This window comes from Ictalurus furcatus, chromosome 2, assembly GCF_023375685.1.
Source record: "Ictalurus furcatus strain D&B chromosome 2, Billie_1.0, whole genome shotgun sequence".
Lineage (NCBI taxonomy): Eukaryota > Metazoa > Chordata > Actinopteri > Siluriformes > Ictaluridae > Ictalurus > Ictalurus furcatus.
The window spans coordinates 13981029-13995096 of record NC_071256.1 but is presented as its reverse complement, the minus strand read 5'-3'; the positions used below and the strand labels follow the sequence as shown (position 1 = coordinate 13995096).

At 43.2% G+C, this 14068-nt stretch overlaps 1 protein-coding gene across 1 annotated transcript; it reads right to left on the bottom strand.

The window, feature by feature from the left end:
* Positions 1–208: 208 nt before the first annotated feature.
* mcm7 (minichromosome maintenance complex component 7) lies at positions 209–13150 on the bottom strand. Its single transcript, XM_053649557.1, has 16 exons — positions 12951–13150; positions 11054–11133; positions 10030–10194; positions 9789–9913; positions 9268–9448; positions 9016–9153; positions 8763–8912; positions 8514–8628; positions 7840–7971; positions 7592–7675; positions 7252–7463; positions 6297–6562; positions 5494–5662; positions 4237–4346; positions 446–672; positions 209–408 (listed from the first exon to the last, which is right to left on the bottom strand). Exons 1-15 carry the CDS (start codon positions 12979–12981, stop codon positions 462–464), a joined length of 2169 nt encoding a protein of 722 aa, XP_053505532.1. The 5' UTR covers positions 12982–13150; the 3' UTR covers positions 209–408; positions 446–461.
* Positions 13151–14068: the final 918 nt, after the last annotated feature.

The window sequence follows — 14068 nt, the reverse complement described above, 5'->3', positions numbered from 1 at the left end:
ATTTTTAATGTTTTGATTAAATATAACACTACAGATTTGGATTGAGAAACTCTCAGCTTGAAGGAATTACAAAGACCAAATTTTACCTACTTTAACAATAACGTGATTAAATGTTCATGACAATACAGCAGCATCCAGCTGAATTGAAAACCTTCCCGACCAGCAGTGAAAGGAGACAAACGTACACATAGGCTGGCCTCAGTAGATGTGTAGGTGCAGAGCTTTATTAAGGGAGTAATATGTACAGAACAAAACGTAAACTCTCATTATTCTACATCATGAAAAGGAAGGAAATAACATGTCTGATAGCAATATGCTAATAAGCCACAGCCAACTAACCAGCGAATACACGGATAGAGGTGTGTTAAAAGAAGGCTTTGCAGAAGCGTGTGTGCGTGTATGTATATTATATATATATATATATATATATATATATATATATATATATATATATATAAAAATCAGACAAAGGTGATGCGTGTGCGCGTGTTGTTGATCTGCCACACATTGAGCTCTTCGTACTCCTGAAGTGCAGCATTAAACTGAGCCGGAGTGAAACCACGTGACACACACCGGTGTTCTGCGTCAGCCATGCGCACCGCCCGCACCTTCCCACCTTCAGACACCAACTCCCGCACCAGAGAAAAGATCACATCGGCAGGACGCTGGGACCTAGTTACACACAGAGAGAGATAGACAAGAAAGACTAATCAAGAACCTGCTAAGAACCCAAACTAGAAGACAGTCACTGCTAGGAGACTTGTTACCGATCTTGACATTAGATTACCACCTAATCACTGCCTTAAATCTTAAGGTATGGTCTCAGATGGTCAGGTGGGCACAATTCTGGCTGGAGCTAAAGTCTATAGGAAGGTAGCTCCCCAGGAACAGGGTTGGTGATCACTGGTGTAGAGTGTACAGTACGTTTTGTACTCGTCTCGCACGGTTTTGTATTTGTAGTGTTGTGTATGGAAGTATAAAAAGTCATCAGATCTGCCGTGTTTTTTTTTTTTTTTTAACAACACAAATCCCGTTGCCATAAGTTTTGCCATATTAAACCACCTTAAAAATGTTTTGACTCAAGGGTTTGGTATTTGTTTGAGTACAACTTTCACAATAAGAATTTAATTTTGAATATAAAGATACTATATTAAATATACTGATAAAAGTGCTTTCACTGCCCACAAATAATCTATTTTTTAAAAAAAAAAAACCCTCATTTTTACTGAAGAATAAAAGCAAAAGTTTTTTTTTGTATTCAACCCCATGAATGCAAAATTAAGAGGAAAAAAAAACGACAACTCTTACTAAACTATTTACAAATAAACCAGATCAGTCAGGCATTTCCCCCCCAGTACGCCAATGTCAGTTTTCTTTTAGCTGTGCAGTTTTGCAAAAGCAGTTCCTGTCTACAATGAGATACAGTGCCACATCACAGCCCTTGCACTTCCATGGTGTCCGCATTTTCTTTTTATCCACCTTTCAGCAGCGTTCGCAGGTCCTGCGTCTGTGTGGCTTTCATGCTTTGGTCTGGGAGGTTGGCGATGGCAGGTGCCACACCGTCTGCCTGACATTTTCTGCTGAGACGCCCAGTAATCTCTGTCCCACACAGCTGGGCAGTGAGCTCCTCCATAAACTTTGTCTCAGAGGGATTTAACCCCTTGTTTGAGCAATTTCGCAGTGCAGAAGGTAGGCATTTGAGGTGGCCAGAAAGTGATGGTACCAACAAAATGTCATGCAATGTAATACTGCAACAGTTGATCAGACAAGTCAACGCCACCAATATATCTGTTATATGCGACAACCGGAACAGGGCAGGGAACATTTTCCACAGTCCAGTTGACAACTCTGGTTCTGACAGTCCTTCGGACAGTATTCCCTGAGAAGGCCTAGTGAATTGTGGACCATACAAACACCTCCCATGTATCCATCCACAGATGATGGTCATCTCTGATCCGTCTGATGGATCCCCCGGGGGATTTTTGGACCAGAGCACCCTGCCTGTTTTGGGGAAAGCCTTTCCAGTGGTCTCTGTATGCCCCAGAAGCTCTTAAGTGTGCCTGGGCCAAGTCTATGAAAAGCTTGGGACTCGTATAAAAAGTTGTCCACATAGATGCGGTGTCCAAACTACGTTTTGTCACAAAAACACATGGATATGACGCGAAAACCACACGAAAGAGGAGTTGCTAATTTCTAGATGGACCCAAGACCAACAAGCGGTGCGAGATGTTTGCGCAATGATTTGTGCTGAAGAAACCCCAAAAAGGAAAAGACAAAGAAAGTGGATGAAAGAATGGATTAACACGCGGGCAGCAGGGATTGTGTGTGCTACAGAGAGAGTCGTCGTAGTCTTAGAATGTTAAGAAGTCGTACAGCTTCTCCCCTTTATGCTTCTGCCATAGGTTTCGCAGGTTTCCCTTCCTCACGGTGACCTCACCACGTCTTGCTCTCTCATTGGCTGTAGCTCGTCGCCGCGATCACTGCCAGTGACGACACTTCACACCACAGGATGTGGAGTCGCCCGACAGCTCCAGATATTTAGCATGCCAAATATCTGTCTGGAATCAGTGATGAGTTGTTGAGTAGTTCACACATAACAACCGACAGCCGATTGCTCGCTGATTTGCCTCCGATCAAAGGGTTTTTGTTGGCGAGCTCAGCGGCTTGCTAATCAGGCTTAAAATTGTGTAGTGTGAACTAGGCTTAATATGCCTGGCAGGCAGCACATATCTCGTCGAGAAGTGGTCTGGCGTGGAACAACTTGTCATGGTCTGGCATCCCCATTTTCCTGTCATTCGCCACATCTTTGTCTGGATCGCACATGTGAACGTTCCAGGAAATGGTTCTGAACCTATCCCTTGTCATAACTGTTGCTAGAAATGGGATAGAGTAGATGTGGCTCTGTCTCCAAAAATCCCGGATATGTTTTAGATGAACCATTGACATGTAGATGACCAGACCAAGGAATCTGTACGACTCTTCTACAGTTACATCGGACCATGTGTACTTTTTGCCCATCTCCAGATTACTAGCTGACTGTTTGCATTTTTTTTTGCAAAGTGTCTGTACAGAAGACTTTGAAAAGTAAAGCTGAAAGAGGTCCAGTGGGGTAAAGCGCAGTGACGAATCAACCTGGATTCCAGGAGTTCTGCGTGGCTGAAACCGATGGAGCTTAGAGGCAACAACAGTCACCTTCTGTTTTCCAGGGCTGTGCTACATATAGGGCTGGCTGTGTTTGTTTGTGCCACCTAAGGAGTACCAGGTCTTTTTGGACTTCCTCTTCCCCTAGAACAGGGGTGTCCAATCTTATCCAGAAAGGGCCAGTGTTACTGCAGGTTTTCATTCCAACCAAGCAGAAGCCACACTTGAGTCTATTGAAAGCCAAGATCAACTGATTAAACAGGTGGAATCAGGTATGGCTCCTGCTTGGTTGGAATGAAAACCTGCACCCACACTGGCCCTTTCCGGATAAGATTAGGCAGCCCTGCCCTAGAAGGTTGGGATATGGGGGTACCGTATGCTGCAGCAGCTGAGCAAGTTTGTAGATCAGCACTGTACAGACATAACAGGGACAAAAAATGTGCTAGGCATATTACCATCCAATAAGGGATGGCTTGCAGTTGATGAGAGAACGGTGGCAACAAAAGATAAAACTAGCATGACCCGAAGGACAAGCCAACAAAATGGGGTTTCAAGCTTAGTGTGAGTGGGCTCCTCTAATGGCTACACAAATAATTTCTTTGTATACACACAAAGTGTTTATGGAGGAGCTCACTGCCCAGCTGTGTGGGACAGAGATTACTGGGCATCCCAGCAGAAAATGTCAAGCAGACTGTGTGGCACTTGCTCATGACCTTCGCCAACCTCAGAGATCCAAGCATGAAAGCCACACAAGGATGCAGGATCTGTGAACGCTACCGCAAGGTGGATAAAAAGAAAATGTGGACACAGTGGATGTGCAAGAACTGTGGTGTGGCACTGTGTCTCTTTGTAGAGAGAAACTGCTTTGAAAAATGACACAGCTGAAAGAACACTGACATTGGAAGACTGACCAGACTGGGGGGGGGGGGTGCCTGTGACAGATATGGTTTATTTGTAAATAGATTACTCTGAGTTATTTGGTTTTCACTTATAAAGTTTATTTTTTGCATTTATGGTGTTAGAAAAAGAAAAAAAAAAACTGGTAAAAACAAACAAAACACGGTCTTCACAACACTAATATGCATGTGTGTTTACCTGGTGGTGGTTGACTTGTCAGGCTGCAACGAGTCTTTGCTCATCTCCATCAGCCTCATCGCTTCATTTACATCTTCCTTCTCTACCACATCCACCATACGGAGACGCGCCTGCAATCCACACACATACCCACTAAGCCTCAGTAACACGCACGCAACATTTATTACACAGCCAATAAATGCTGAGATGCTCCACAGCGAGTTGTGCCGGCACTGTCAGACCGAGACAAGTGCAATGCCTTAAAGAAAATCCAGCAATTGCCCAAGTCTCCGCCTCTCAACACCAGCTACTCTCTCTATTGGTCCATGCGCTGCTTCCAAGCTCCACCCCCAGGCTCTGAGCAACACAGGCTTGTGACAGTTCGAGGTGTAGTCAGTTTTGCATGGGTTTGCACAGCGGTGAGTGATGAAAGCTGAATGCCGACCCCGCAAAGCTGACTGCTGCCACGACAAGAAGAATCAAAATGTCTGTGTGAACACGGGCTCCCTCTGCTGCTCAGAAGTACTTATTGCAGCTCACTCATAACACTGGATGACAAGCAATCACACATTTATTGCTTTGACAAGTGTGTGTGTGAAGTGCTGGCTCTGCAGTAGGTCTTGTGTTCAGCTACCTGCACAAACAGCACTTTTAACACCCAGCCGTCACAACCCCCAATTCCTGCATCAAACAATGGCCTATAAACTTTTTTTTAAATTTACTTTTATAAAAGCACTAGAGTACACATGAAATTCAACAAATTGGCAAAAAATTGGGACACAGCGACGGTGACTTGATGGTCACACAAGGTATTGCACCAAATCCTTTACTGACCACAAGTCCATGCCTTTATTGGTGTACATTATTTTGTACCTTACATAGCACTGTTTACATTTCACTGACAACTACACTTAATTATAGGTCGGTATTAGCACGCTGTAATCTGATGTGTTCTGCATTAACATACTAAAAAGAGAGAGATTTAGGACAGAGCAATAATCTGACCTGGGCATGCTTCACATCCCCCCCCTAGTGTGTCTGGCTGCATGGAAGCGGGCTGCCGGGTCTGACCACCCATGTCACCTATGTCGTCTCATCTCCGATTGGTGGGAGCACTACTGTGACGTGGGCTGGTGTAAGACAGAAGTGCCCACAATGCAGTAGGACACAAGACACACTACCTGCACTGTAAGCACTTTATCACACACAAACCATTATCTCATACCAGTTATGCTGTGGGTTTGTGTAACAGGCATTATGGACTATGTGTGTATGTACCAAGGCTGTGGACAGGCGCAGGATGGACAGTAGGGTGCGTGCGGAGGTAAAGGTGGTGTCCTTGCTGACTCGTGCCTCCTTCCTCATCTCCACATATGCAGCTGTGATGTAATCAGTCATGCCCTCGGGGATAACAGGCTGCTTCTTCTTACACTTACTGATATATCGCCTAAATCAGAGAGAAAATACAGATGGATAAAAGAAAAAGATCAAGATACTACTAATACAAATAAAACAAAAGCCTACAAGTCAACACGTTCATGTATACTTATTCATGAAGTTGTGTACCCCACAGGTTTAGTTACAGAGCACACCATGTACTGCACATTCTACAATACGCTCATGTTATACCCTGTGTTCCAAGTACACTAACAGAAACTGAATTAAGAATTAATTAGAACTGAGAATTCACCAGCACTATAAGCATACACCATAACAGAGCTGGGTTTATTCTCGTTCTTATACTTTTAGCTTTTCTATAGTAAGAACTCACACTCGTATGATGGACAAAGATTTTTTTTTTTTTTAAAACGTGTGATGTAAATTTTGGTTTTCAGGATAAGAGAGCGTTGCAGTTTCACAATAATGTGCCGAGTTACATTTTTCATCCTATAAATACATAAATAAATAAAGAGGCTGGAGTGAACACTGGTTTATAGCTGTTACAACACAAGTGATACACTTTTTCGAGGATATTCCACAACATTAAATGTAGCTAGAAATGGATGCAAAAGAAATATGACATGCTGCCGTGGTATTAAATGAACACTGAAATGTGTTATAGTCATAAAAAGTGTGTGTACCTCATGAGCTTCATGTCGATAGGTGTGTAGTGTGTGGGTGGCTGTTTGCAGTGCTGGTGGACGTGTGTGATGTGCTGTGCAAGCTGCAGGTCTTTCTGGGTGTCCGGTTTGTCTTGGATGAGCCAAAGCAGGTCGAAACGTGAAAGCAACGCCGCTGGAAGCTGGATGTTTTGCTCGATGCTTTTCCGTGGGTTGTAGCGGCCAAACGCGGGATTTGCTGCTGCCAAAATGGAGCAGCGTGCGTTCAGAGACGTCATTATCCCTGCCTGCAACACACAAATGCACAAGGTTTGTTAGGAATTACGAAAACAGAGAACAAGAAGAAACACACCTATGTGTTTTTGTAAATTGCTTCAATTCCATTTTTGTTCAAACGACTAAAACCACAAAACCCCAGACATAATCCTAAACATTGTGCCATGGAGTTGCTGGAAGATAAAATGATACCAAAACAGTTTGTCTGCCTTCATGATATATCGTCTTTATTTGCACAGTTAAAACGCTACACGCTGGATTATACTGTGTACTATGGTACCATACAGAAGGCCATGGCAAAAACAGAACACCAAATTTAGCTAATAAGCAAAATTCAACAGCGACAATGAATCCATTGTTTTCATGACAAGTCCCTCTCAAACCACCAGAACACCATAGTACAATAAAGCAGGACGTGATGACACTCACTGGTTGGTAACTTAATGAGGGAAAAAAAAAAAACGTAAAAGCTTCAAGGTGTCATCGTGTGTTAAAACCAGATCCTGCTCAGTTAGCCTGCTAACACTAACTTCCTCCGGTTACTCCTTATCATCAACCACTAACCATTCAGGGGCATGATTGGAAAGTTAATGGCTGAAGTGCACAGCACATCCCACAAGATAACACCAGGGCATTTTGGTCTTTGCGCCAATACGATAGCTTTTCTAAATAACTCCCGATGACGTGACCCAAACGTTACCTTGGCGATGGAGATGGTCTGCTGTTCCATGACCTCGTGGATGGCTGTTCGATCCGCATCGGCCATCTTATCAAACTCATCGATGCAGCACACGCCCAGATCAGCCAGCACCAGAGCTCCACCCTCTAACGCCATCTCCCCAGTCACAGGATCACGCATCACAGCTGCAGTCAAGCCCACACCTGATGAGCCACGCCCGGTGGTGTACTGACCTAGAGAGAGAGAGAGAGAGAGAGCGCGCACATGTGAGCACAAGCGCCATTTTGTTCAAATCCCTTTGCAGTCCATCTCTAGGGGCTGAAGCAAAAGTAGTGCTGGAGAATGAGTGCATCAAACTTACTGCGTGGCGCCAGGCGATCGATGTAAGACAGCAGCTGAGATTTGGCCACACCGGGATCTCCCATTAGACAGATATTAATGTTACCTACACCCAAAACAGACACGTTTAAACACCTGAGCCTGGGTAATTCAACATCATTAAAACACGATTGATCTGGAGGGAGAGTGTGTGTGTGTGTGTGTGTGTGTGTGTGAGAGAGAGAGAGAGAGAGAGAGAGAGAGAGAGAGAGAGAGAGAGAGAGTACACACCCCTGATCTTCATGCCGCGTGGATTCTGCTCGACTCCACCCACCAGCAGCAACAGCAACGCCTTCTTAACGTCCTCATGACCATAGATCTCTGGCGCAATCGAACCTGCCAGTTTTTCATAGAAATCTTCCTCTGCACACACAAGTGCAAACGAGAAACACGTTAGCACCATTGCTAAGTTGAGATCTGTTACTTTAACAGGTCAATATTGAAAAAAAATTACATATTTAACTCTAGCCATTACATTATACATTATGAATCTTACATCTCAAAAAAAGTTATATGGTGGAAAAGTTCATTTTTTCCCATAATTTAATTCAAAAAGTGGAACTTTCACATATTCTAGTTTCATTACACATAAAGTGAAATATTTCAAACTTTTTTGTTTTAAATGTTGATGATCAGAGTTTACAGCTCATGGATATCAAAAATCCAGTATCTCAAAATATTAGAATAAAGAATTTATAATACAAAAATGTCGGAAAAAAAACCTCTTTCCACAATATTCTAAATTTTTGAGATGCACCTGTACAGATAACAGGAAGGCATTTTGTCCGACAGCATACATACAGCTGTGATTAGTAGACGTGATTATTCCATCTGACTGCGACATTTTGCATGTCAATGCAGCGATTTGTGACCAAAAGAGAATCACAAATCCGTACTCAACACACCTGTGATCTGTCGGAGCTCATCGTCAGTAAGGTCCTCAATCCCGAGTTCGTCGTCCTCAGTCTTATTCATCAGCGTGATAGAGTGCGCCTCCAGATACGTCTCTGACAACAGACCCTGAGACACAGAGAGACGAAGGCATGCTGAAACAGTCTGCACAGGTAGGTGGACACGGACCGACAGCTAAATTTTTTTTTTAACTGCTTAAACCCAGAGAGTGAATAACGTTTATATACGGAGTGTGTGCATACCTGCACAGCCTGTCTGAATCCAGATCGTAGCAGAGGAAGGAAAACTCCAGTAATGGTCACGTGATCTCCAGGCTGAGCTGCACGCGTGTTCTCTCCACGCACAGACACGGTCATACTGCGCGGGATGTTACCGACCGGCACCTGCTCGCTCTGCTCATGGAAATGCAGAGAACATGCACAATCACTCAAACACCATCACAGAATAGATTCAAAGTAAAGAGTGTGCATGCATGTGTTTTTGTAACATACTCACATGCTCCTGGATGCGCAACTCCTGGAACTTTACAAACTTTGAACCCCGTGTCTGCAAGTAGAGACGGCCTCCCGACCTGTTGGTCACACACTCCTGACTCGGACACATGATCAGCGGCATGAAGCTCTGAGACACAATCTGTCACACAAAACATTTCTAATCAGCTCATGCCAACTACACAATTGTATTATAATATATAATATATTTATGATTATAGCTGGTAAATATGATGTGCTCTTTCCATTAACGTACCGGTTGGTAGGTCTCCGCACCACACTGGTCACATGTATAGGTGGCAACTGCCATCATGGGTTTGACCTCTGATGCCCTGGTAACGATGCCTCGGACCGTCACGAGCTTTCCGATGGAGTCTGCTTTAACGTCCCTGATGACCTTTAACTTAGTGGAGGAAGGAGGACGGAAATACAGCTCACTGAGAGAAAGCGAGACAGAAGGAGAATATGTTAATGGGACGTGGATAGTTACTTTAGTTGTGTATAAAAAGTTGATATCTATAACAACAGTCTGGAATATTGGTTACTATAGAAACAGCACCACTTAAATGATCAAACGTAATTATCCACCTAAAATATAAATCCAGCCAATTCATAACTTCAGAATTTTATTAACAGACACCAGGCATGTAATTTGTGACGCGTGTCCAAAATACAAGCAAAGACATGAGATTTTAACAAACGTCGCAGGATTAAATTTAGAAAGCCTCAGGTTGGGGTACTACACTGTAACCTTAGACTGCTATCTCACACACTCACAATCTTCTCATGAGCTCGGCAGGGTACTGGTTCCTGGGATCTCGCGTATCGGCAGGGTCACGACCTCTTCCCTCCATCATCAGACGGTGCTCGATGTAAACGTCAAGTGCATCTTTAGCCACCACCTGAAATTAAACACAAAAGACAAAAAACACAAAATGTACAATGGCAGACAGACAATCGTGTTTTCAGGTACTTTAGCAGTACTGCATCGTGTGTGTATGCACGTGTGAGTGTGTACCTCGTGCTCGCGGTACTCAGGCAGTAGTTCATGTACCGAATCAGAGAACAGTCCGATGTACCGCTTGGTGTTCTCACAAATGCTCTCCACCAGCTCTGGGTCCTCCTCTGCTATGTCATCCAGATCCACCACCAACGCCACCTGCTCTCTGTGAGCCAAAGACACCTTTTATAAAAATAAAAAATAAAAAAGTGAGAGATTGGGACATTGTGGAAAACTGGATCTGCTAATAAGTTTCAGCTCCATTCTTGATGCAATACATAAAAAAAAGACCATGAAATAACCAAACAACAATGGGAAGTCAACAACTGGGTGCTTTGATGACGTTCCAATAACAGCACATTCCAAAGCTTTTTATTCTTCCTATACGACAGCAATTTCAATGTTTTTCTTTATTAAAGAACATGCATGTATAACAGTATCCACTTTATATAGTTCTGTTTAACGCTGTGGATCGTCTGTGAAACATGCATCTTCCTGTTATTTCTTACGCCAATAACAGCTTTAAACAGTCTGTCTTTTTAAGTACTTTTTTTTTTTAAATCTCATTTTTTGGGAGGGAAATTTTTATCAGGAGCTGCAGAAATCAATTTAGGGTCATTTTCTATGTTTTGACATATGACCATTAGAGTCATCGTTATGTTCTCTAGCCACTTTTGTCTGGATTCATGCTAGCCTAATACCAGGTAGCTAGTGTTACCGTCACACCCACGATTTGCTCAACTGACTGTATAATATCCAGTGTGTATGACAGACACAGCTTGAAATCTAAGCCTGTCTATATTTTAATTAAGACAATTTAATAAATGCGTTTAGACTGTAATGTAGTGTGATAACCCAGGGATGTGTTGACACTCATTATGACAGTCTGTATTTGCATTGTGTGTATTTTTTTTAAATGCTATTTTATATGATACAAAGCACAATATTTTGTCTTTCAGCAATACACTGATGTTTCATATAACAATTTATTTACAACAAAAAAACAACGTGAACTATAATCAAGTATCAATAAAGTTCTCACCAGCTGAGCACCATATTTGAAGACCTTCTTCCCAGAGTCATCTTCAGTGTAGAACTCCTGCAGGAAGCGCTTACATTTCTCTACACACACACACACACACACAAACACTTAACTTCTGAAGTAAACCTGCAGGAGTAGGCGGGGCCTATTATAGGCGCGCGACAGAAACCTGCACTGCGCGAGCTCGTCCGTTGACAAACATCTAGTCACGTGACCTCTCAAAACACCCCCCCCCCCCAGAGGAAGTAACAACAAAGTGTAGTACACACCAAATCCTATAGCCGTTTCTAATAACATTACATTAGATTACATTCACTCGGGCACAAGATAAATACAATATTTAATTAACAATAAGATTAAACAAACGTGCGAACATAGTTAATAACCGCACATTTATATATATATAAAAATGTATATAAATAAATATTTTTCTTTTAAGAAGACGAATCTTATTCCATCTTTTTCTCTCTCTCTCTCACACACACACACTTATACCGCAGAGCTGCTGTATGGTCTCTGAGTCCCATCTTGGTCCCAGCCATCTTTTAAAAGCTCTGTATAAAAAAAAAACAGCCCGGATTTGGCTGTGTTACATACGAACCAGTCTCCAGCGCGCGGCACGATCATGCAGAAAGAGAAGACGGTGTCGACGTCTCGGTTAGCTTTAGGTCTGTAGCCCGTTACTCGATGCATTGTGAACATACACACAACTTCGCTGTTTTTGTAAACAAAGGAGCACATGGCTGGCGAGCCCCGTAACGGAGGCGTCTACTTCCGCCGCGCGCAAGCGCTCTGGGCGCTGCTTCAAATAGTGCCTCCTTACCATCACAGTTACGAAACAAGAAACAAAACAAAACACAGCCCCTTACACACACACAAACTCAGTATTTAATCTGGGGAAGTAGTTAAATGTTAACGCCAGGAGTGTAACAGGAAGCACGCGGAGACTCTGAACACTCAGGGGGGGGGGGGGGGGGTGTCTGTGAACCGCGCGCGCGGATGAAGCGCCAGCTGCGTCACAGATCATCCCCCAACCAAGCTAACTGCCGTTTACTCAGAAACAAGCACGGCTTCATCCCAAACGGCACACTACCGCAATACACCGCGTGTTAAAATAGTAAGAGACGACACTAGTACACGGTCCCTACTTAGTGTACTAATAAAGTGTTTGTGACGGAGCCATAGCGCTACCGTTTCCTCCACAGTGCGGTGTGGGATTAAAGCGAAACACACTAGCTGAAACGGGGATTTATTTCGCCACTGAGGCGTGTTTATAAAATACTGTTTGATAAAGTATTTAATTTAAAACCATAACGTTAGTTAACCATGCATTAAAACGGATGAAAGCGCGTTACTAGTGCTCGCTGTTTACATGGCTGAGCACGCGCTCTCCGCGGTCTTTGTTTTAGGAGGTCCATCCGGGTAACTGTAGTCCAGCCCCTCCATCCGGGTTCTTTCAGGGTCCTCCAAGCGCACTGGACGGGAGATACTAAACTTTGGACGTTCGGTTTATTTACAAAAGTTTTGCTGTATGGACTTTTTCAAAGTACGGCTTACGTCATTCTAAACTGTCTTAAGAGCAAAAACCCAACGTAACAAAATCGACAGTTTGCTAGTTAGTCATTTAACCCCCAGTGGTTATTAACAGGAAGGCTAACAATGGCCATTTAGTCACTGCACACATTACAGCTGCCTAATGCATCGAAAGCAATAAACAGTGAAATGTTCATCACCAGTTACATAAGTTACCAGATCTACTCCAACCCACAAATAACAGTGCACCTAATCGTATTTAAGCAGCTGTTTAACTAAACTACCAGAGTACAAAGCGTGCATTAGTCAGTTTTTAGTCAAGTATGAAGAATGAACCAACTTTAGAGCTCGTGCACTCACTCACCTTTCTCTGCCGTGTAGTCCTTTGGTGCCATTTTTAAGCAACAAAAAAGATTCCGACACCCGAACACTTAAAATCCACACAAAATGTGGCACAAATCACCGGTAGATGTGTTAACTTCTTTAATATATATTTTTATATATATATCTTATTCCTTGCGTCGGATACACGCGCTGTCCACAAGAACTACTGCGAAAACTGGCGCGAGTCTTCTCTCACGCTCCGCCAATGAGAACACCGGACAATCTGCGCTCTAGACCAATGAAAACGCCCGGATACCCGCAATCTAAACCAATCAAACCGCGCTAGTCTGTTACAGAAGGCGGGATTTCCTCATGGCGCGAAAACCGAGAGAACCGCAATGCGTCACGTGATAGCGGCGTCCAATTGCCTTGCGCGATAGAAACGCGCCAAAATGGCTGCCGGAACAAAAGAGTCAGAGCGCGCGAGTCTGGCGCTTTAAAGCCGACAGTAAAATGGCGGCGATCACTCTCAGTTATCAGCGCTCCTGCTGTGATAAGAAACGAAAAAACGATTTAAGTAGCCTGTAAGCTCTATTAACAACTTATCAAAATATATAAATGTCGCTTATTCTCGTAACATCCTATTTGAGTTTTTATGTGTAGGATTACACACAGGAAAACGTCTTAAAAATCCCTTTTTTAAAGTTATTTTTTTATATATGTGTGCGCGCGCACACACACACACACACACACACGACCTAAACTATCACCAAATTTCCACACGTCTTAAAGAGAACCCAATGTATCCAATAAGACAAAATATTATACATGGTCATTTACTTCTTGACGAAAATGATACAATATTACATATCTGTAAGTGGTAAAAGTATGTGAACCTTTGCTGTCAGTATCTGGTGTGACCTGCTTATGCAGCAATAACTGCAACTTAACATATCTGGTAACTGTTGATCAGTCCTGAACATCAGCTTGGAAGAATTTTAGCCCGTTCCTCAGTACAGAACAGCTTCAGTTCTGGGATGTTTGTGGGTTTCTTCACATGACCTGCTTCCTCCAGGTTCTTCCACAACATTTCTATTGGATTAAGGTCAGGACTTTGACTTGGCCATTCCAAAACATTAACTTTATTCTTCTCTTACC

What these genes read in the sequence shown, in the direction of transcription:
- mcm7 (XM_053649557.1), bottom strand. Translation starts at nt 12,981, where the DNA reads ATGGCACCAAAGGACTACACGGCAGAGAAAG. An exon ending in AGTTGCGCATCCAGGAGCAT is followed by an intron (nt 8,913 to 9,015) that starts GTGAGTATGTTA and finishes TTCCATGAGCAG; the next exon opens with AGCGAGCAGGTGCCGGTCGG. An exon ending in ATCGACATGAAGCTCATGAG is followed by an intron (nt 5,663 to 6,296) that starts GTACACACACTT and finishes TCTCTGATTTAG; the next exon opens with GCGATATATCAGTAAGTGTA.